The 25,381-nt window shown below is 36.1% G+C and overlaps 1 protein-coding gene across 3 annotated transcripts in view; it reads left to right on the plus strand.

Moving 5' to 3' along the window:
- The first annotated feature begins 325 nt into the window (after window positions 1-325).
- The window catches only part of Lama2 (laminin subunit alpha 2), a 549,107-nt gene continuing 524,051 nt past the window's right edge, over window positions 326-25,381 (plus strand). For 2 of the 3 annotated variants that reach the window (XM_013110210.3, XM_013110209.3), the window contains exon 1: window positions 326-511. In XM_013110210.3, the coding sequence (XP_012965664.1) occupies window positions 406-511 (106 nt within the window). In that variant the 5' untranslated portion in view covers window positions 326-405. The remainder of the gene's footprint in view (window positions 512-25,381) is intronic. The other variant, XM_005065788.4, reaches the window with a different exon arrangement.

The following is a 25,381-nucleotide window of genomic DNA, read 5'->3' on the forward strand; positions in this document are numbered from 1 at the left end:
AACACAGTTTTGCCAGGACTTTCTGAGGAGCAAAAGTTTCTAGCTGTATGGATTTGTGGGAGATAATGTTTTCCATCTGGAGGTATTACACAGACCCCAGAGTGCCTTGATGTCAATTACTTTCTTCATGCTAAAGAAGTTTGGATAAGTCCCACTAAGGCGTGATTCCCCTGACAGAAGAAGCACCGGGAGGAAAGGTCCTTTCAACCAAGGACCCTTTAAAGGCTCAGGCCTGGGAAGGGGTGGGGACTGTCCTTTCTCCCCCACCCTTGGGCGGTGGCGGGGCAGAGCTGGGGAGGGCTGTCTGTCTCCTCCTCTTTCCCCCCGCAGCTGCTCACTCCAGCCTGGGCGGACCGGAGGCAGCAACTCCGTGGGCTCCTGAGGAGGGGATCTGCTCGGGCCACGATGGCAGCCGCCGGTGTCCTCCTTCTCCTGCTCTCTGGGACTCTGGGAGGCTCCCAGGCGCAGCGACCATACCCTCGGCGACAGTCCCCAGCGCATCAGCAGAGAGGTACTGTCCAGGGCGCCCTTTCCTGGGACCGCTGCTCCTAACTGGCTTCAGCTGGCCAGTCGGCTGACTGGAGACCACTTTCTTGCTTGACTTTAGGGCGTTGGCTTTCAAGTACAAGGGGCCAGGACTCCTGCAAGTTAAGGGTCAGATCCCTGAGTGAGAGGTGCAGGAAATTAAAGAGAAGGGGCACCAAGCGCTTTCTGCTTTTTCGCGCTCTTAGTCCTGGAAAGTTGTCTGTGGAAAACTTTTTTACAGTTCCCAGGGTAGGCTTTTTCCAAGTGAGAGAAAACGTTTCAAAAAATTACATTCCACTACTTCCCTGAGCCATAGTTTATCTTAGAACTTTAAGTTAAGTATTATTTTTTAAACTTTAGGATTGTGTTTCCAATTATTTATATAAAGTAGCTCAGTATATGGATAACACATCCATCCTCACATTTGTGAAATCTCCTCTAGCTTAAAATACAGACTATATCTCTGTGTATTTTAAGACTCAAGGGGATCGATCAGATACATATTTCCGGGGCTTTGTGAAACAACTGTGTTGAGTACAACTAAATTATTCTTATCAGCACATCTAAATGTTTGTGTGCATATCTTTCTGAAAAGCTCGGGAGTCTTTGCAGGGTTATCAGAATTTTTAAAAGATGCACACGCACAGCGTTGAGAAACATAATTTGTACCACATTGTTCCGGGACACATTTCCCAAAGCTGAAAAACTTGAATCAAAGTAAAAAGCATTTCAGTAATATGAGAGCTTTGTTTTAAAGTATTTGCCCTCAAAAATACAAAATCTAGAGGAAAGGGCTTTGGAAAGCTGGAGGAGGTTGTAATAGAGTTTTGAAACACAGTTTTCTGTTTATTAATTAGCTGGAATCAATCCATTTCTGATCGTCTCCGTGTTTGTTCTTGTGGTAGTCTAGCACTTTCCACACTACTGTTTGAGAAGACACAAAGAGATATCCTAAGTTCATCACTGTAGTCTTTGATTATATATAGTTCGTAGAATAAAAATGACTTCCAGTTTCTCTAGACAACTTCCTTCTATTCTCACAGAGGTGAAATGAGGTCAGTGTGGCACAAATAATAGAATTACTTGAGACTGTGCTCTGGGGGGAGTGTGGTTGGCAGTTGGTTTGAAAAAATGCTACATATAACCTTCTTTCCTTTCTTCAACTGAGATTAGCAACAGGTGGTACTTCAGTACTGTTGGGCTTTTCCAGAGATGGGCTGGGTCTGTGCACTCTCCTCCACTTGGAATCAAGCAGAGCTTCAACCCTTCAGTGTAGACACCAGCAGAGTTCCTGAGAATTTTCTCTGTACAGGCATATTGTATTCTTTCTCCATGCTCTCTTCTTGCCATCTATTTATTTACTTTTTTTTGTGGTGGAGTGCACACATGGTGGTGACATATGTGTGGTGGTCAGAGGTCAGTTTGGAAAGTCAGAACTTTCAACATCTGAGTTCTGTGAATAAAAAGTATGTAATCGGGCATAGGCAACCACCCTTAACCCAAGGATTCATCCTCCTGGTTTTGTTAATGTTGTTAAAGCCATCTGTTGTAGTTATTGAAGTATACTTGGAGATTGGCTCCAGGGTAAGTGATTTAAATGATTAATAATAAAAGTATATTTAAAATTAATTTTATGATGGTTGAAATTAGTGTGAATGCCTTGTAATTTAATGTACTTATATAGAAGTCACATAACTTTGTATTGCATGATCTATTTTCATCTTCAGTTATCATTATTCCCACAGGACTAATTTAAAATCTAAGACTTGGAGTAGTGGCCACAAAAGTTTGCATAATTGATGAGAATATTATTTTCATAAACTAAAAGTGTACACAGTATTGTTTATGCTCACATTTCCTTTTCATGGAGTTAGGGTCTCTTTCCTTTTAGAAGGCTATTTTTCTTTTATACTGTATATCAGTAAGGATCACTAAGAATGGTTTGACAAAAAACGTTTTCTTGGCTACGATTATCTTTTCTGGGTTTGATTATATGTACTCTCAATGACCTTCATGTCCCAGAATTAAAATAGTAAAGGATCTCTGTTTTCCCTTATAGATCAAGTGCCAACTTATTAAGGATGTTGGCATGTGGTGTATTTAGACTTTGTAACACAGTGGTTCTCAACCTATGGATCATGACACCTTTTGGGAGTCAAAAGACCCTTTCCCAGGGGTTGCATAACAGATATCCTGCATATCAGATGTTAAATTATGGTTTATAACTGTAGCAAAAATTACAGTTATGAAGTAGCAACAAAAATAATTTCATGGTTGGGGGTTACCACGACATGAGGAACTGTATTAAAGGGTCTCCACATTAGGAAGGTTGGAAACCACTGCTGTAAGGGAATTAGAAACTTAACCAGATTTTATTTATTTGCTAATCCTTTTCCTTGGAAATACTGCATACTTTCTATATACTGAATTTTAGTGTGAATATCAGTGATTCAGCTAAGTTTGATTGTATATAGAAAATTTTTCACTAAACTAATATAAAAAAACAGAATGATTCAAAGTGAATCTACCTTTCAGCAAAGCAGTAAATAAAATTATCTCTGATATTCACATGATTAATATAGAGAGGCAGATGCATAGCAGTATGTAATCTACTGAGTGATCAATTTGGTAGTTTTCTTATGTCTGTCTATAGAGGAAAATGTGCAAATTAAGTTGTTAGAACTTCAGTTACTCTAAAGTTAATCTGGTTGTCTAAATTTGGTTGGTGGTGAATAACAGGTCCAGAAATTTCAAAGGTCTCCACACCTGGACCATGGAGCCTGCGGGAAATTAGCTTATTATTCATATCCAACTGTTAAATGATTCATTCTCTTCTGGAAACGTACTGTGCCCCCTTATAAATGTGCAGGAATAAGGATCGAAATACCAGTGTGAATTGCAGCAGTTTGAGTGTGAATATACAGTCTGGAAGTGTGGCAGAAAAGTCAACTTTCATCTGCACATAGAAGCAGACAAGGTTAACAGAGTTGAGTACCGGCAGGGGAACAGCAGTTACAGCTTTGAAAAGATGTTCACAGGAGGCATAGTCCAAGGGAAGAAATTTCATTGAAGAAGAAGGAAGAAGAGGAAAGGGAATATAAAAGACGCCTTTAGCCTTCAAGGAGTTGTTACATGAAAAGGGTTGAGAGGATCTGTCTGAACTGGGTCCATAGAAGAATATGGAGAATAAAAGGGCTCTACTCCAATAAAAAGAGGAATCCTTCTCTGTCTGCCCTGTTATGCTTAACACTCATTCCGAACAGTTTGGCAGTAACTAGGAGCTCCTTGCCTCTGAAATGTCCACTTGATGATAAGATGCACAGCTGGCCAGGTGTCCCTTAGGAGGAGATCCTACGCAGAGAGGAAGTTACAGCATGTGATGTTTTCAGTCCTGCTTCAGTTCCAAGATCCTGCAATTATAATTTATTGTTTTTGGACTGAATACTTTCTCTCAATCTCTGGATTCTTAAAAATGTGAACAAAATGTTAAATATGTTTAAATGTGTATTTAGATGCCCTCAGGAATTTAAAATAAAAACATCTTTGGGATAAACCTTGCTCATTTCTGGCAAAAATACTGAAACATTTCACAAGGAATTTCTACATCACTGAAAATGGCATGATTTTAAAACATCATTTGTTATAAAATGTGAGAACAGTTTATAAATGTCCTAAGATATTGTCATGGGGTTTATTGTGGTCATAAACATAGAGTTATCATTTTTAACCATTGTTTTGTTACTTTTTTGACTTAATAGCTTATTTACTATTCACTGACATAATAGTTTAGTAAAATTCTTCAAAACAGATGAAAGTGAGAATACAAACATATTCAAAATTGACTATGATTTATAAGGTTGATACAAATACTTTCAATTTCACATATAGTTGTATGAATATTTCAGTGTGGAGCCTTGAAGGTTTTCATCCATAAGTACCATGCAAAGTACTGAATTCCATCTATATAAAGGATGTTGGTCATTAAGAAGCAAAAATTGGGCATGCTTTTCCCATTCTCCCTCAAATCACTTCCTGAAATATGGGCCACCTGACACCTTTAACTGTGGACATTGTAAAGTCCAGTTAGGTAACCCAAGGGTTCTAGCCATGAATGGTGACGTCTGCAGAAAAAAATGACTGTATATTTTATGGGATGAATTGGGTAGAGGGATATTTCTGAATGGGAGATTGCAGAGATGACTCTGTGAGTTAAGTGTTTGCTGTCCAGCACAAGGATCTGAATTTGGAACGTTAGTGCCCACGTAAAAGCCAAGACTAGTGGTCACTGTAACCCCACTTCAAGGAGCAGGAGAAATGAGGATCCTGAGGATTCTCTGTTTAGCCAGTGTAGCAAGATTGATGAACTCCAGGTTTACTGCAGGACCTTCTCTCAGAAGTAAGACAGAGACAAATAAAGGAAGACACTGACATTGATCTCTGACTCCCATATGAGCACACATACACTAGTGCCATACATGTAGATAAAATACAAACCAACACATATACACACTCCACATTTTCCCATATAATTTCTACTATACTACAACAGCTGTGAATAAAAAATTGTGCTTGATGGCACATTTCTCAACTCATAAACCTCACCTTTATTCATCTAAAGCAGAACGTTTAACATCTAGGAAATATTAAATATTCTGACAATGAGCATGTTAAACCTCTAAGAATGAAGCCACTACTTCCTTTAGTCCAAATAGACATAATAGGAACTACTAATAAGTAAACTTTGTTATGTATCTCACATCTTTCTTCATAATGTATGTCAAGATTAGAGGGTCAAGCATCTGTCCACAATGGAAGCAGAAGATCTAGTATGGTCAGAGAATGACAACCATCTTAACTTGGAGCATATACTACAAAATCAGTGGGGTGGTTGACTGCCTAAATTACAGAATACAAAGGATTCAAACTGTGCTTAACTCATGTCAGCATGGTTCTCCGGTAGGATTCTACTCTGCCATTGAGCAGAGTTAGAAAGATTTCCAATTAGAGAGGGATAACAACAACAACAGCAACAACAATATTAATAATAACAATAATAATAAATAAATACAAAAGTTGTGACCCTAGGTCACCTACCAAATTTGCAGGTCTTAATTTAGTGCTTTAGAGTCTGAAAGGCTTGCTACTGCTCACATAAATTATTTTCCTTTTAATCCAAAAGAATGGTTTGAGTATGTTCATGCTTTTAAATTGGGTAGGAAGCAGATAGCTTAGGCAGAAGTTTAGGTTTGGTAAATAGAAATAAATACAAGATGAAAGAGGAAAAACAAAAACTGATTAATGCAAGATTAATGTCAAGGTTGGTGTATGTAAATCAAACAGACAGACATAGGACTGACACACAAATCTCTATCCCTGTGGAGACTATATTTAGTTAGGATAAACATGGGATGATAGGAATATGGTGAATAAATAATTAAGTAGCACAGCCATACATAACAGAATATAGTCTATGGTAGACTCCTGGACAAGCATACAGAAGAGAGATGGGGCCCTACAAGAGCAGGGAAATTGACTACTAGCTTAAATGGGTTGGAAGAGGTTGAACTTATGGAGTAGGTCAACTTGAGCAAATGTTTGGATGTAGAGTAGAATGTCACTGCAGGGGTCAGGTGGAAGAGGAATCCTGACTGGGCCCAAGGAAAGGGCTCAAAGAAGTAACATGAGCTAAATCACATACTTCAACCACTGTAAATATTTTGCTTTGTAGTCTAAGTGACATGGAAGGGGCACAGGTTTTGACCAGAGTTAATAAATGACAGAGATAATACCTACATCTTTTCTCATGTAGACACAGCTCATTGGAACTAGACCCAATGTCCAAAAATATGATTATTTTCTGCTTATCTCTTGTCCCAGATATCCTGTGCATAGAGGATGGTAAGTGATTCCATGTTGTAGAACATTCTACCTCGAAATGCTTCTCTGTAAAATCCAGATGCCTGATCTGACACTTCCTTCCTTTTGTCATAATCAATACACTGTGTTTCTGTGCCTGCCACAGTAAATGGTTTTTTTTAAGGGACAGCTACAGCTCTCTTTAGATTCTGCCAGTGAACTCAGTACACTGTGGACTTCTAAGGGTAGTTTTCACTTTAATGCACTTTAAAACAAAAGTAAGGTATTTTCAGCCTCACATAGATTCTTCTGTTCTTTGGAGTTGCCTTTGTTACTAACCATTTTAATATCAAAGCTAAACTTTAGACATAATTGTTAAAGTGACAGAAAGATATATTGGTCTGATGACCTCTTTTATGAAATGAACTTTGAAACATTGCCTATTTTATGAACAGAAGTTTATTCTCTGTTCTGTTTCAATTTTTATAAATACTTTAGGGATCACTGTAAATGTGATTTGGGCATGATTTAATTCTGTTATTTAAGACAAAAGTTACATGAAAAAATTGCTTAGGTTTTCCCTTCAGTCTTCTCTCTTTCATTTAGTATCCTGTTTGAGAATAAAATATGGTAGTTGAAAGAGGTGGTTTTAGGATTACATTTTTAAGAGGACATTTGCAGAAAATTCCCCTTATCTTTCATATTAAAAGGCATCAATAATTATTATCTAAGATGGTTTTGAGACAATCTGAATTTACATGGAGAATGAAAGCTAATGGCTTGTCAAAGATATGCAACATACATTAATTTTTCCCTTAAAACATCTTTCTTACTGTTTTTACTTTTTGAGGTAAGACTTTATGTATTTCAATGTGTCTTGAAATCTGCTGTGTAACCAAAACTGGCCTTGAACTCCTGAAGTTCTTACCTTCACTTCCCAGGTACTGGGATCACATGTGTGTGCTACCATATCTCTGAATTATCTTAAATCCAAGACTCTGACAATCAGGACCTTGCACAGATGATAGCAAGGACTCTATGACTAAGTATAATTTGGAGAGGGTTTTTTTTTGGCTAGGTTTTTATTTTTATTTGGAGATGTGCCATTTAGTAAAAGATCATGGAGTCAATTCTATTTGGGAGTTATTCCTCATAATGACATGAGGAGCTTAAACTAGTTCAAATAGCAAGCTAATCTATGCAAATTCTGAATTATGAACAGTGTCAGAGCTCTGCGGTGCCTGGTACTTAGGCAAGGCACCTTGTACAATGCTGTAATGTTTCTCTATGTATGATCCTCTCAGCTGACTCTGAGCTGCCTGTCTTCCCAAGGCTCTTCCCCCAACTGCTCTCAGGTGCCAGATGGTTTAATTTGGTATAATAGTATTTAGTACATTGTGTGCATTAACATGCTTACTTACATCATGGGGGTGTTTAGTGAGTTAATATAATTATCTTTAGCTTTTAGAGGGACAGGAATAGATGTCCTGTAGTCTGTCAAGGACAGAGAACAATCCCAGGGTAGTTTTAGACTTAGATATTAATTTTTGTTTTTCTGATTTTCCAAATCCCAAGTCATCATCACTTTTGGAGACTTAGATGTTTATGTTTTATAAAACACCCTGAAAAATTATATATCTCTCTGTGACTTATGTTATTTTAACTTGAAAACAGAGAGCCACGAGACTGTATTCTTCAGAGGTCATCTTCATTTAAATTAATATACTCACAAAACCATGTGAACATATAAACATATGCAACTAACTAAAATCAATTTAATGATTTATTAAATTTTAATCTTTAAATTGCTAGGACAGTGGTTCTCAACTTGTGGGTCAAAACTCCAAAAGGGGGTCTAACAACCCTTTCTCAGGAGTCACCTAAGACTGTCTATCAGTTATTTACATTATGATTCATAACAGTTTCAAAATGAGAGTTTTGAAGTATCACCAGCAATAATTTTATGTTTGGGGGGTTGTACAACATATGGAACTACATTAGGGGTTTTAGTATTAGGAAGGTTGATAACCACTGTTCTAGGACTTGTATTACTGTAATATAAAAGAATTCATTGATTATATGTAGGTTTTTCTAGAGCTATTTCTGCAGGTTAGAAACAAAAACATTTGTTATGAAATGTATTTAATAATAAAAAATCACTCAGCTTGTAAATGTTGGTAGATGAAAGAACAAGAGTTTTAAAAATTCAGAAAATGGTTAGGCTAAAATTTCTATCAGAGAGAGAATCAAAACACTGCAAACTTCTCAAAACTTAGTGGGATGGTTTTTAAGTTGCTTGTATTTCAGAGGAATGTACATATGTACATATATTGAGTGTCAGTATCTACAGCCTGTTCAGGCTTAGATCATAGAGTTCTTCATTAGTATATTTAGTATATTGTCTATTGATTTATGGTCTGTTAAACCATAGATTATTTTTTATATTTTAAAAAGCATACTCTTCATAGAGTATACATTTTTACATGTTATATTTATTTGCTTCTTTCCCCAAAGTCTCCATAGTGGTCACAACTTCCAGGCTCATTACCTGAGGTGTATTTTGCAATTATTAAGTAAGACTTACTGTATGAAGGAAAACATGAAATAGTGCAGTTGACATGATGAAGAGACCTTGCCTCAATTATCTGTCAGGAGGCATGTGTGAAACACTGAACATAAATCAGCATCTAGTAAGTCCTCAGTGATGTCAATTAGTCTAAAGGCTGACATAGTACCAAAAAATTTCCTAGCTCAATAAAAGGTTTTTTCTCAACGCTGTGGCCTATCAAATTCAGCCAAAATGATTTGTTAAAGACTTTGTGAAAGAATTTTGTTCTGTACTTGAGGTAGAAATGTATGAATTCAAATATAATTAGAATTTATACTGTAGTAGTCTGAACTTTGCAGCTTGGTCTATAATAATTAGTACTGCATATCTCTTGATACTTTTAATTTTTACATATATTTCCCTGTTTTAGAAATAACTCTGAGTAGGAGAAGCATGGACTTGAAAGAAGGCAAAAATTAAATTGATAGGAAAGTTACTACTTAACTAATATCAAAATTTTGATAGATGGAATTTATCTTATTAGAAACACAATTGAGTTAGAAAATACATGTGAAAATGATTGACAGTGAATCAATGCTTGTTATTTCTTTTTGCTTTTTGTTTTGAGTATTACACTCAACAATGATATTTTCAGTACACATGAAAATAATTTTGCTTACAAAAACAAACTGCCTTAAAATATTCCTTTAGTACATCATAAGAGACTACACATGGCAAAACTATTTCACTGTAGAGGTGTTGAAAAAAATCTGCCAGGGTTACACATGTCAACATGGGAGATACCAGGAAACACAAGCTTCTATAATTAACTAATGTTTGTTAGTAACTCAGTGTGAGAAGTGATTTGAAACAGACAAAGCTATGTAGACATTAGGAATAGACTTTGACTCTGTATTTTTTTAGTTAAAAGTTTATCACTGGTTTTAGGTGTCTCTCAGTTTTAGATACTTGTTAGCTAAATATTGACGAAACATTTTTATAGAACCCTGTAATAAATGTAGTAAATTTAGAAACATACACTACAGAGGTTTTTTTTTAAAGGTTAGTATTATCTTGGCTTATGAAGTATCTATCCTTGATTGACATGTGCTTTGGTTAGATGTAGAAAATATCTCACTATAGTTTGTTTATATTGATTTTCACTAAGGGCAGATAATTGTCTTGAAACACAGTTTTAATACTAAACTGGAGAGTGAGGTAGTTTTTAAACAAACAATACATATTAGTTGTACAAAATATTGGGTTTTGCTTTTTTTTTTTAGTTTTTCGAGACAGGGTTTCTCTGTATCCTGACTGTCCTGAAACTCTGTTTTTTTTTTTTTTTTTTTTTTTGTTGTTGTTTTTGGTTTTTCGAGACAGGGTTTCTCCTGGAATTCTCTTTGTGAAACAGACTGGCCTTGAACTCAGAGATCTACCTACCCTCTGCGTCAAAAATGCTGGGATTAAAGGAGTGCACCCCTACTGCCTGCCACAAAATAATAGTTTTCATTATGACCTTTTTATAGATGTATATAATGCACATCATTTATATTCATTCTTCAAGTAATCTTCTCTCTCTGTTCTACTTGGTCCTTCCTCTCCTCAGAGTTTGCTTCTATTTTCACGTTTTAAAAACCTAGATTCTTCATAGGAGAGAAAATATTTTCTTTTTTTTTATTCCATGTCCTAATAACAAAAAGGGTTAAAATTGGTATGAAAGGTAAACTTTTAAAAGCAGATATCTCATTTTTATAAGTTTTGTAAATTATCGTAGATACATTTTCTGTATAGGCAATAGGAGATGACATGTTTTACAATAAAACAAACACTCTTTTTCCTTTTATATCTTACAGTCCTCATTATATTGAGATATATTCTTCCTATTCCAATTTTCTTCAGAATTTCATTCTGGGTGGTGGTGGCACATGCCTTTAATCCCAGTTTTCAGAGGCAGAGGCAGGTAGATCTCTGTGAGTTTGAGCTCAGCCTGGTCTCCAGAGTGAGTTCCAGGACAACCTCCAAAGCTACAGGGAAACCCTGTCTTGCAAAACAAAACAAAACAATACAAAACAAAACAATTTCTCTGTAAATTGAAAATGTATTTTTTCATACAATAGATTCTGAAAATGGGTTCTGCTTCCTCAGTTCCCACTAGATCTTCTCCGCCTTTTCACCCACCCAAATCCACATTCTTTCTTGTTCTTTCTCATTAGAAAACAAACAAGGATCTTAAAAATAATAACAAGAAAAAACTAAGTAAAATAAAAACAAAGAAACCAGAATGGTATAAAATAAATAGATCCAAAGAAAAAGCACAAGAAACACATATGAACACAGAGAGATGGACATTCACACATATCAAAAACCCATACAAACAAAATTGGAAACCATAATGTATGAGAAAAAGACCTCTAAGGTTAAAAAGAAAGAAAAAAGAGAGAGAGAGAAGACTCCACGTGTGAATGAGGAGGAAGAGTTTTGTACCAAAGCTAGCTGAAATGGTGCATGAATATCTGTCAGTGACACTCTCTGCAGTGTAGTTTAATGCTGTCACTATTTATTGATGTTTCATTTAAATGACCTGTTCATTAATAAAAATGTGATCTTGAAGCACTTACCAATTACTGATTTGAACTCCATCTTTCCCTTAGATCTAATAATGTTTCCTTACTTAATTTTGTGCTATATTGTTGGGTGTATATATATTTATTATTATTGTTTTCTCTTATTGAATTCTTCCTTTTAACACTATACAGTGGATCTCCTTTATAGTTGCCTCTTTTGTCTTTATGTTTTAAAGTTGGTACTTAAGAATCCATTTTATCTGACATAAGACTAGTTACTTCTTAATTTTGCTTTGTTTGTTTGTTTGTGTATCTTTTTTTAAAATATTTAACTTTTACTTTATGTCTTTACCGAGCAAGTTTCTTGTTTGCTGGATTTCCCTCTCTGTTTTCTTTTCATTATTTTCAGCTTCTTGATCAACAGATTTTATCTCTTATATTCAAGTTTGTTACTGCCATTTCATTAATTGTTAGTTGTTTTCTGTTTGTTTTACATTTTTTGTTCTCATCTCTCATTTGTTCTCTTGTTCTCTCCTTCAGTTTTTCACTGTGGTTACTGGAATTGATTGCTTTATTTTTTTTTTTGTTATATCTGCTTTACCAGTGAATTTTATTCTTTCACATGCTTCCATGCTGTTATTTGTCATCTTTTACCTCTAAATGCACATTAAATATTTCTTGTAGTATTAATGTAGCCATACCAATTTTCTTGTCCTGGAGTGCTTATTTCTAAATAATTTTCTGAAAGATAATCTTCTTTGTAAACTTTGACAAAGATCTCATGATATGCTTTGGATAACACATTAGGGTAAAGAATAACATCCAACTGGCCCTTTTATGTTGCTAACTGGCTGGCAGAACTATAATTTTGCATCAGAAATCCAGCTCATGTGAGTATTAAACATGCATATCCTGAAATTAGATTTTCTAGAGGTTGAGGTCTTGTTGGCTGAGTGATGTTTGGGGAATTATTCAGCTTCTTTCTGTTACTATCTCTCTTTAAAGTTGTGGTAATAATCATAATAGCTTTCTTAGAAGAATAGTCTCAGTATTACAAGGAATCTAGGGTTTAATGGACATCAGAAGAGAGTGACCAAGTCATTATTCAAAGTCTTAACTCAGTGTGGTATTGTCAGCACGACCAACTAGAGCTTTGGCTTAAGACATGTAGGAAGTAGCCTGGTTCATCACACCTTTTGTTTGAATAGAGGTAGTCACCTACTGGGCTAAGCTGCACTACCCTATTTCAGATGGTGGTACTATCTACTTCAGGTTGTTAATTGGTTGTTTACTTGGCCTCTCAGAAGGAACTTTTCCAGTACTAAGCATAAGTACTCTATGTTCTCTTTTTTCCCTTTCCTCTACATTTCCCTGGCTTGAAAAAATAGCACCAATATCCACCTATTGAATAAAATCAGACACATAGATTGTTTCTTTCCTTCATCTCCCACATCTAAATCACTGATTCCACGTACATGCGTGCATTTTTATCCTGCTGCCGCCTGCATTGCAACACACTTTTCTTGCCTATGAAGCTACAAGAGCTGCTCTTTTAGTCTTCTCTTTGCACAGTTTATAATCCATTTTCCAGGCAATAGCCAGAGTGAGCTCTGAAAGGAGAAAATCATATTAGATCTGCCTCCCCTAAGGAGTTCACAGAATTCCAATTTAAGGAAATAAAAGTTCCATAGCTGACAAAATTATTTGTGAGTGAGCCCTTATGTCTTTTCTGATGCCAAACTGTTCTTTTCTGTTGCTTTCCAGCAGCTATAAGAACTTCTTCCTATTCTTCAAAAATGTGAAGATTTACATTCTCCTCTCCTCCCCTCTCCTCTCCTTCCCTTCTCTCTTCTCCCCTCTCTTCCCCTCCCCTCTCCTCCTCACAGTTCCTTCAGCTTAATTTCTGTTTTTAATATTTATATTTCATTTCCTAGCAGGGACTTTCCTGAGTATTAGTTTAAATTATTTCTTATTGTAGGCTTATCTTTCTGTTATAAATTCCTTAGTCAGGGTAATGTTTCTTTAGAATAATTTTATTTCTTACTTTTCTGTCTGTATTCCTCCACCTTTGAAATTTAAGCTCTAGATGAGACTTCATCTCCAGAGCCTAGGAAATACTATGTATCAGTATTTCTTGTTTTGAACCGGACTGTTGTTTAGTCTCTTCTGAACATAATTGCATGAACTAAGTCAACCTTGAATTAATGTATGTTAAGGATGTCTTGCTTATGATTTCCAGTTATGTAATATAAGAGAAGACCCAATACCCCCTGAATTTGGGTGTCAGTGAGGAGGCCTAGGGAACCTATTGAGCCTTGGGCAGCAGATCAGTACCCATCCCAAGTATACACATGGACTTTGGACTCCCATAGAACAATGTGAGGTGCACTCTCACCCTGAACTCTTGGGGAAGGGTCTAGGCCCTGCCCTATATGAAATGACAGACTATGGACACCCCCATGGAGGGCCTCACCCTCCCTGGGGGAATGAGGGGATAACGGGGGTGGTGTTGGGGGGGAGGGCACGGGAGGATGGGAGGGAATGGGAGAGGGACCTGGAACTGACTTGTGAAGCAACCTCGTTTCTTATCTAAATTTAAACTGGAAAAAAAGAAAGTGATTTGAATGCATGTTAAACATTAATGTAATTTTTGAAAGGTTATATCTGATTTTTTTACCAAAATAAATCTGGAGAATAAAAAAAAAAAAGAGACGACCATGCCATTCATATTTCAGACTAACCTACAACAGTTCGCTACAGAATGATAGAAGGGGTTTTAGAAGTTTAGCAAATAGGAAACAATCCCCCACATTTATGATGATAAAACTTTTGTTGTTGTCATCGTTGTCTCCTCCTCCTCTTCCTCTTCCTCTTCCTCCTCTTCCTCTTCTTCTTCTCCTTCTTCTTGTTTATGTCTAGCTTAGTGTGACATGTGTCAGGTACCCAGAAGAAAAACATGTAGTAACTAAACTTTTTTAACTCCACCAGAAAGCAATTCTTTTCTTTTTTTTCTTTTTTATGTGTGGTTTGATAGGCTGGATGAGTTTAATGTATAATATCTATAAATACTAGCACACATGTAGGCATCTACAAAAGATCATTATCAGTACTACTCATATGATAAAGAAAATACTTTAAAGCTGAGGCTACCTTAAATCTTACTTCTTGAGTTTTAGTTTTTTTCTTTAGACATTTTAGTGAGAATTAAACAGCATTTAAGCTTTGGATTAGAAATGAATATTTCGTGGCTTAATCAGAACTGTTAGGCAATTGAAGCCTTTGTGGATGAGAATTACAATGGACCAGATCAAAAAACCCATTTAAGATGTAAATTGTAGAGAAAGAATATAAATAACTCACTTGGATTGAGTTGATTGGCATCTGTTTCCATTTTTTTTTGTTGTTTCTTCTTAAACACCACAGAGTTCCCCCACCCCACCCCAGGACCCAGAAAACAATTTCTTAAAGTTGCCACAGACCTATAGAATATGTCAGCTCACACCATAACTTTAGATGTGGTCTTTTTCTTGCAGTTCATAATAGTCAATTGGGTGAACTATGTTTAATTAATAAAAGATTTGAAACTAATAATTCATCTCAGTTTGTCAGAGTGTTTGCCTGGCTTACAGGAGGCCATGGGTTCAATGTGCATCACTACATAAATCTAGATGTTGGAGTGTATGAGTGTAATCCAAGTAGTCTAGGAGAAAGGGACAAGAGGATCGGGAGTTCAAGACCAGCCTTGGAAACTGGATGCTGGCCTTGGATTTTTGAGACTCTTTCTAAGAAGCAATAAATAAACTTTAAAAATTTATTTCAATAAATGTAGCACACATTTTTTAAAGAACAGAATGATTTTCAAGGCCAAAGGTAAATCAGAGCTGGCCTGGAAGCAAGGGAAGGGTTTTCTTGTAGACAGCAAATTAACAGAAAGTGGAACACTTTAAGAGCTTTGACAGCAGGGATCACGCCTAGTTTTTGCTGCTACTGTATCCTTACTACAGAAGCTGGTGCTGACAATGTCACAGGGAAGACTGATGAGCTAGGAGAAATGGTGCAGCTGACTTTTAGGAAAGAACATGTTTTTTTTTTTTATACTTGTGGTTGTTGAAATAAATAGGGGGATGACTGAAATTCGTGATTCTATTCAAAGCAAGCAGGTACAAATTTTTACTCATTTTAGAAAACATGAGTAAACAAGCTTGCCACAGGTAGGGAAGGGGTAAGATCATGGGTTACTGTAATAAGATGTCTTCGTTAAGTATTTAAATTTAAGAGGTGATGTAAATGTCAGGTCAGGCTCCTTCCTAAATCCTCCATTTAAAGGTCAATGCCTAGACATGATTCCCTCATTTCTCAGTTGTTTGTTATTGCATGCCAAAGCGATTCCCACTTTATGCTTCGTTAAAATATTCAAGCCATCAAAAAACACCACCATTTTTCAGCACATCATTCACTATAGCTACCTGCCTCTTCCACTTCTCAATTAAGGCTTGAACATCATTCTTTCCACATTGAATTGGTGACATCACCATTGTCTGACTGCATCAGTCACATTAGCATCAGTGATCACAATGTATGGTATAAAATTCTTGGTCATTTAACACATTTAGATAGCAGTCAAACTCACTGTTAAGTGACCTATTTAAGCCACCCATTTTTTTATGAATTTAAATCTTTAGCCTTCATGATTAATGTGCTTGTATGCTGAGATTATAGAAGAGGTAGAATTAGTCTCAGAATTATGTGTTTTTTACTTAACTAACGGAACTATTTCCTCATTAAATTAATTCTAACCTCACCAAGCTTAGGCAACAACTTTTAGTGTCAAATTTAAATAAATCAGAAAGTCACACCATTTCAAATTGTTTTACTTATTTATCATTATTGCATGTGTGTATGCATTTGTTGCACATGTGAGTGTACATGTGCATGTGCCATTGTACATGCATGTAGATCCAAGGACAGACTTTGGGAGTCAGTGTTTTCCTTCCCGCTTTTGAGCCAGGATGAATTTCGGGTCATCAGACTTGCATGGCATCTATTTCTGCCTCTGATGAGTCCTGTCACCATGCTCTAATTGTTATATTCTTATCATTAATCCTTCACAAGTAAAGGAAAGGTAATGTGATTGAAAAGGCAAATGAACCAAATACTGAAAAATTCGGTAGCCAGATAAAGAATTATTAGCCTGCTGGTAAGTTTTGTTTATATTAAATATTCCTCTAGGACATAGAATTGGGATGATACAGTTTAATCAATTTTCTATTTAACAATCAGGTAATATAACATACAGATAGTGTCTGTTGTGGCTTGGATGAATATCTCAAAGGTCCATTTGTAAACCCAGGTCTCTAGAGTGGCAGGATTGAGGAGTATTGTGGCCCATTCAGAGGCTGGAACGTCATCCTTATATCATAGGTGGCATGCCAGCAAGGGGGATTGTGGAACCTTGCCTTATTTGCTCTCATTTTATTGATTTCAAATGTATATGCTCCAAAAAAATCTCCCCTGGTTTGTTATCCTTGCCAGACTCCCAAGACAATCGGACTACCCAATCTTGAACTTGAATATCCAGAGTTATAAAGTTAAACATTACCTTGATAACTAACACAGATCCTACAAATTAAATGCCTGATCTTGAGCAACTATGTAACATTTAATTTTCATGGATAAATAACACAAAACCATGACTTATATTCATTATAAGTTTCCTTTCCACCATATCGGTATAATATTGCTTACATCTGTATAGGATCTGGCATCATGGAGGTTTAGCCTTTGCATCTTACGTCTAAGATGGATACTACAGTGTAACCCACAGCTGGAGTAAAGGGAATCAATAGTAAATGTGAGTGAAAGACTGATAATGAGAAGGAAATAGAACTCCATGTTTTTTACAACTCAATCATGGATTCTCGTCCTACATTAATTGTTGACTTTTCCCTCAGTACTGAAAGACACAGTTGAAGACTGAGGAACTTAATATGAAAAAAATATATCAGTAAAACAATATAGACATGATAGGATTAGGATTTGTTTAGAATCATACCTATAACTAATCTAAAAGTCAGATTTTTAAAAATGTAGTAAAATATATTGATATCTTAGACTCTCCAGATTAAAGCATATATTCATTTTATCATGTGCTTAAGATAATTATCACTCATTCACTTGCACAATTCATTTTTATATTCCATTCACAACTATGCTTAGAAACAAATTAGAGTCTATACTGTCTTATTTATTAACACACTTTGTTCTTTTATGATAGGTTTGTGCATGATTCTCTATAATAGGATGTTGAATAAATTATAATTAACTTTGAAAATTATTGGTATTAAAATATGCATGTATATTTGAATGATACCAGAGTCTCACAATGAAATTACTTCATCAAAATCTTTTTGTAAGCCATTCACTATTACTGGAATTGGGTTTTGTACATGACATTCCTTTGACATAATGTAGACTTCCATTCTGCTCCACTATAAATGGAGTTTTATTATATCTGACTCCACAATAAGTGTGTTAGAGAACCATTGACATTTAGGAGAGTTGCAGATCTTAGTGTCTTTGCATATTGTGCATTAACATGCATTGTGTGTACTTTCAATTCTGCTTTAAAGAGGTGACCATTGATTTATATAGGTGTTACATGAGAGAGTTTGGTTTAAATTTCATTGTATGGTTTCACAATGACTTGATTTTTTTTCTTTCTGAAATCATTTGAAAATACTTTGCAGCACAGTTGCAATTATTGTACAAAAATGAGATAAATTATGGATTACAAATTTTCTTAAAGCCTCTGTGGATCTTAAGATATAATTGTAGTTTTGTCACAATATTCTTTTATTCTATACATTAAAAAATCAAAACTTTGGTAGACAAGTTGGGATATAGCAAACTTGGTAGACTAATTAATAAGCTCGCACAGAGCCCTGGGTTTGACCTCCAGCAACATGTAGCTGTGTATTGTGGTATATATGTCTTATTCCATTCCAGTAGTTCAATAACAGCCAGGTTACAAGACAGTCTGTCATATGAAATGCAAAGTATTTCTCCCTCCCTCCCTCCCTCCCTCCCTTCCTCCCTCCCTTCCCTCCCTTCCTCCTTCCCTCTCTCTCTCTCTCTCTCTCTCTCTCTCTCTCTCTCTCTCTCTCTCTCTCTCTCTCCTCCTATCAGTTTGATTCCCCAAGTTTAAGGGACAGAGCTTACTGGGAATAGAATCTTTCCCTGGATTAAATATTTTTGGAATGCATTGTTTAAGATGTTGCTATGTGGACCAAGAGTGAGAAATCTGGGTTGAAGGCAGCAACAAAAGAAAAGATAAATGCAATGGTCTTGAATTTGAAATGTTGATGCTAGAATCTCATCCATCCCCAGAAGGCTCACCCTTTTCAGTAATCTTTTTCATTTCATTTATTTATTTATTTGGCTTGAAAGAACCTTATAGTGAAGGACCAGCAGGGACATTTGCCTTATAATTAGGTTAACACTGTCAGTTCTGGAACCATTGCTTCAAGGGTCTGAGATCAGAGACCAAAGCCCAAGTCCTGTCTACTCAGTCCACTGTGATGGGAGGAGCTCTAAGAATTTATCCAGTTCAATACCACCCTCTAGCACCTTGTGTTAAAACCGTACCACAGCTCTTGTCTTTATTCTCTGGAGAGAAAAGGGTCACCAAGTTAGTAGCTCCCTCAAAAGGCAGCTTTCTGTTTCATCAGTATGCCGCCCACAGCCTCGGGTTCCTCAGAATGTTCTGAGGGAATCTTCTTCATAATTCACAGCAACAGATCGAGTGCAGAGATGCCCTTGATGCAGGTTGTAATAAACATTCTTAATTTCCAACAACATGATTTCCTTTGCCTCTCTCTCCCTAGCTAGCAATATGTGGGAGTTGAGTTTCCTGCTGAGTTTTTAAGCAGTATTGTCAGGTCAGAAACCAAGCATATTAACAGGAAGCATGCTATTCTGCATCTAGAAGCCAGAGCTTAATAAGCATTGTTAATTTAGTTAAAAGAAAGACAGCTGCTTACGATTACTCTTCTTGTGTATGTGTGAGAGTTAACAGAATAATGTCTCTTTTCCAAATTATGCATGGTTTTCATTTGCTTATATGTGAAATTTAATTGAAGGAATTAGGAAGCTGAATGAAATAATGAGCTGTTTGCAAGGAAATCGGGCTATTGCTGCTCACTTAGATGCATGGTTATATAAAGTCCTAGAAACCAGATAAACCCTAGATATTTCTTTACTGAATGTTGTATTCTGGGTTATAGTTTCCTGTGAAATACATACAAAACCATTCTACTTTCCAAATTACCTTTTTCGGTGATTATTATTTAGAGCCCTAGTCTAGCTAAGGACTTAGAGTTGAACCACTGTTGCTTTCTAATGCATGATTTGATAATTGTTTAGATTATACACATATATGCAGATGTTAAGAGCTTCTTTGCAAGACAAAGTTTGCATATTGAGTTCAGACCTCTCATCTCCTTTTGGCTTTTATACTCTGACTATTTTTTCTTCTCTCTCAGGGGTAGTACCCAGTATGTGCCAGACAGCCTATTCATGTTGTCTCAACTATTCTTGAGAGTTTCTGAGAACTCACATTGTTGCAATTATAACTCCACAATAGGACAGGCAGCTCCTCTGAATTGTGGGATACTTACAAATGTCACAAAGGCACCCTTTCTGCTTTAAATTAACCTTTTGAGGCATAGTTTATACCTAATAAAATTTGGGTAAAATGTAAAAGCATATGATTTTTTGACAGTACACTCACTCATGTAACCACCACCCCAATCAAGAAGTAGAACATTTCCCTTTTTCCAGTGACCCCTCTTTGGCCCTTTGCAGTGTCCTCCTATAGTCTTCAAATTCTTGTCTGATTAACTTCCATTTGTCCTAGAATTTCCAAAACCCGGGCCATCCAATTCTGTATTCATTAGGGTCTTCCTTTTTCACATAATTTGAAAACTTATTTTAAAAGGTTATGATTTCTGTTCATCAACATTTGTTCTTTCTAACTTCGTAGAGTTACCTATATACAAATGTATCTTAATTTGAATTTGCTTATTAGTGACATACACACACAGTGACTATACTTTTTAACTTCTTCAAATAAAGTTGATATTCATAATTACTTTGTAGAAATGTTTTAATTTCTCACATTTAGGAGTGAAATTCATGGATTTCATGTAAGATGTTGTTTAATCTTATAACCAAAGAGAAACTTGTTTTTTCAAAACCAAGGTATGATACTATTTATATAATTTTGCAATGTAACAGTAAAAAGTTTGTTTTATATGGGAAGATTTTATCTTTTTAAGAGACTGACAAAGTTAACATTTTTCTAAGAGATCTGCTAAAGTTACATGCCACAAAATAAATAAATGATGCTTTTTAAAGTGTGTGTGTGTGTGTGTGTGTGTGTTTGTATGGGTAGCATAGTGTTCAACTGGAGGTCATAGATCACTATACAAGACTTGGTTCTCTGTTTCCATTATGTGGGTTCTGAGGATGACAAGCTCCTTTACGTGCTGAGCCATCTCACTGCTCCAAATAAAAATACTTTTTTCCATTTCTTTTCATCTATTTTACATGCACTATTCTCCCAGGTTAGGCAATGGAAAGATATAAACGTCAGAAAAAAAGATCCCCCTATTAAATAGTAATGCTTGGAATCAGGCGCTATAAGTAAGAAAAGAAATTTGCAACGTAGATAAAAATATAAGAAGGGCATAATTTTCTCCCTCTAGAATTATGTTAGTAAAAGAAAAGTAACTGGATCTATATAATGAGGTAAACACAAGCACAATGTATATTGAGGTGGTTTTAATAAGGTTATTGAAGTGTTTTTAAATTCTGAGGGAGAAGAATTTTCATTTCATAGGAATATGGACAGTATTACAAAGGAGATACAATTTGTACTTAGTCTAATAGACGAGAGAAATTAAGATGGGCATACCAGGAACAAAGCAACTCAGAGAGAAGGAATAGTGAGTTGTGGGGTGTGAATAATGAGACAGACAGATAAATTAGGTTGAGCCTGATAACCAAGGAGACAGAATTACCAGTATTAAAATAAAAATCCATACTTGAATTTAGGCTTATTACTATTCTAGTTTATAATTAAATCTATCTAGAAAGAAAAAATACTTCAAAATCATTTCAAATGTTATTTTTTATTATGAGCATAGGTGTGTGCATGAGTGGGTGAGGTTTCGTGTGATTTTTCACACGTTATTTTTAACTGTCCACACATTTGTCCATGTATACATTCAGGTTTCCTTCTAGAAGATGGCATCTGATCCCTCAGATCTACTTTACAGGTGTTTTTAGCCATCCAGTGTGTTTGCTAAGAACCTAGATCCAGTCCCTTATATGAACAGCACATGCTTTTAAGCTGAGTCATCTCTTTAGCTCTTCAATATCTTTTCAAAGTCTATAAATTCGGCCAAACTCACCCAACTATTTGTCACGACCACCTCGACCAGCAAGGAAGACGCGACTCAGGAATCCTTCTCACAAGCAGTTTATTCAGGACCTTGAACAAAATCTTCTGACCCCAGGGAGTGCCCGCCCACAGCTTAAAAAGGCCCTTGGGCAGCCAACCCCGGTAAGCCATGTGGCGACAGCCGATAGGTCCACATACGAGGAAGCAAGCCTGATATCCAGCCTTGACCAAATAAGGAGTTGTTTATCACAGAGAGCACTTGCTGTCGGGCTAGCAGAGGCGGAAGCCAGTACCATCTTAAGGGTGCGGCACTTCGCAGCTCTCTACGACTATTGATTATTCTAATGATTTATTTGTTTGATATCTTTTTTCTATGTGACATATTATGAAAATAGATAATTGTAATAGATTCCTTAGTTTCTTCTTATGCCTTTTTATCTGACATAAATGTCCATTCAAATGTAAGCTGTATTTTCTTTGTCGTTAGGTCACTTTCATAATTTGCATTTAGTCACTGTTAACTCGAGATTCTTTTAGAAACTCTGTGCTTGTAGCTTACTGCAATACAATGGTTGAGCTCCTGTATTTCCATTTCTGGAATAGATTTGTGATATCCTCGATTGTGTACATGCCACTGTAATAGCAAAGCAATCAGTGTTAAGCTCTCAGAGCAAATTAGACAGTGTTTATTAGGAATAAAATATGGGCACTATATGCTAGGCATAGACATATTTTTATGTTATGGAATTACCTCAGCCCACAGGTAATCTAAATGAAATGAGGTTATAATTGAGCGTTATTTACAAGGGAAAAGAAGAGTCATCTGTTACATAGACCAGACACACACACACACACACACACACACGAGAGAGAGAGAGAGAGAGAGAGAGAGAGAGAGAGAGAGAGACGTGTAATTTAATATCACAGCTCAAAGTATCAATATCATTTGAGAATATATGCAGGTGCCATTGTATGCAATTGTTGCTTTAGACTGTGAGAATAAGAGTAAATCTAGACAAAAAGACCTAAAATAGCAGCAAAAGGAGTGTAGAGATGTAGAAATGAAAAACTTAAGAGTAAAACTAATGCCCTCAAGGTTGGTAGATGAAATAATTTCCCAAATAGTTATGGAACAAAGAAGCTTTTGCTTTTATTTTTAAAATAGTTTTCCATGGCTGGAGGTTTGCTTCTGAGTTTCCATGAGAAATTAAAAACAAAACAAAACAACAACAACAGCAAAAAAAAAAAACCAAAAACACCAAAAAAATCCCATAGTTTGGAGATGCTCTTTTAACTTGATCCTCAAATCATTGGGTAGATACTATTTAAATAGTATGTAGGTACATTTGATTTTCCACTTTGGAAAACTGTACATGTTTATTTGCAGAGTGGAAGCTGATACCAGCAAGGTAAACGTAAATGGATAAAGAGTAACAAAGAAGCACTACTTATGTAAAGTACTGACCTGTGTAATTTGAATGTGTAATCTTCTGTAATGTATATATGTAATACTTCCCTCAAGTTCAACATAGCTCCTGGGCTCAGGACTTCACAGTGCCATCTCAAGCATATCTAATTTTAAAATAACTATGCTCATTTCAAAAGGAAAATTTGCCACAGTCATGTTTTATTTCATGGGCTGTAGTTTTAAAGCATAGCTCATAGGAAAATAGCAAAGCAAACTTTCATGGATATCTGTGATTGACCTGTGTGAGGTAAATGGTTCAAATATGTATCACACAGATAAATTTTTTCTTACTTGAGTCTTAAGATGAAGGTTGTGAATGTGCTAAAACAATGTTCAATTGAGTCAGAGTTAGTCATCTTGAATATGAATGTGCTTTAACTTATATCATCTAAATCATGTTCTTAATTAATTATGTTACTCATTTATATTTTCATATTATTTTTCAAACATTATTTTAAAGCAAACAACAAAAATTATAGCCTTCTCTCCAATTTCATGTACCAATTTGACCTGGTTGATCGTTTGTCAGCTTGACATACTCTAGAGTTATTTGGGAAGGGGAACCTCAATGAGAAAATGCCTCCATTCAGATTATTTTTGGCAAATCTGTAGTACCTTTTTAAAAAAATCAATGATTGTTGGGATTCAGGGCAGGGAACTGTGCCAGCCCTGAGCAGGTGGTCCTGAGCCGTATGAGAAATCAGCATGACCTCGCCATGAGGAGCAAGTCACTAAACAATGTTCCTCTATGGCCTCTCCATCAGTTCCCACCTTCAGGTTTTTGTCTTGAGTTCCTGTCTGACTTCCCTGGATGATTGACTTGCAAGTTATAAGATGAAATAAACTCTTTCCTTCCGAAGTTGGTTTTGGTCATGGTATTTTATCACAGTAATAGAAACCCTAAGAAAAGACACTACTACCCATCGACAGTTTTAAGTAGAAGCCAGAACTTTGAAAACAATGAACAACAGGCCACAGAGATGATTCATCAGGTAAACATGCTTGCTGGGTAAGCTTTACTCTCTGAGGTTCAGATCCCCAGAGCCCAAGTAAAAGCCAGATGTGGTAGCATAAATCTATATTCTCAACACTCCTGGTGATATGGGAGCTGGGGACAGGCTAATGCCTCTATCCTACAGAGGCTCATGGGATGGTTAGCCTAATGTATGTGTACCACAGAGAAGTGGGGGAGAGTACCACCCCCACCACCACCAAAGCCAATTAACAAACCCCATGAACAGCTCTGCCAACATACTTCATTGTTTTTGTTTCTAGATTCTGTTTAATGAAAGAGATAAGGGTAAGTAAGATAGGAGACCATTTGTTTTAATTTCAGACACTGGTTTCACATGAACCTTGGCCTAAATCTTACTGCTGATGCTCTGAATTTTGTCACATGTTGAAAATTAACATACATTCGCCTTTCTGCAAAAACACTTACCACAGTGAATATTTCAAACATCATGTTTTGCACAATAAACACATACAATTTCGTCTATCATTTTAAAAGGAAGGAATAAAAAGGGTACAAACAGAACACTTTGTAAACATTCTTTTCAGACATTGAATGAGACAGAAAGGCTAATGGAAAAAAACCTCATTACCTTCCTTGAAATGCATGCGCATCTATTTTTCCCTTCTTTAATTGCTACTGTGCTTTGTGGATTAGTGTATGGTTTTCTTTGAGGACATCAGGGAGCATAGGGCAAGCTCTGAGGAAGGAATTTTCCCCAGAGCACTTCTGATTCTCTTCATACTCGTCAGAACAGCATGAAAACTGTCTTCCAATTGTGTAGGGTAAGTACAGCCCACTGAATGTGCTTAACAGGAGTTTACCACAAGCCAGTTATAATGTCAGAAATGCTGGAACCTTTTCATTTCTTCTATATTTGAATAATGATAAATGCCTTCATGCTGTGCAAGAACTATTGAAGTGTGTTTCCCTGCAGGTAAACTTG

This window comes from Mesocricetus auratus, unplaced genomic scaffold, assembly GCF_017639785.1.
Source record: "Mesocricetus auratus isolate SY011 unplaced genomic scaffold, BCM_Maur_2.0 Super-Scaffold_100018, whole genome shotgun sequence".
Taxonomy (NCBI): Eukaryota; Metazoa; Chordata; class Mammalia; order Rodentia; family Cricetidae; genus Mesocricetus; species Mesocricetus auratus.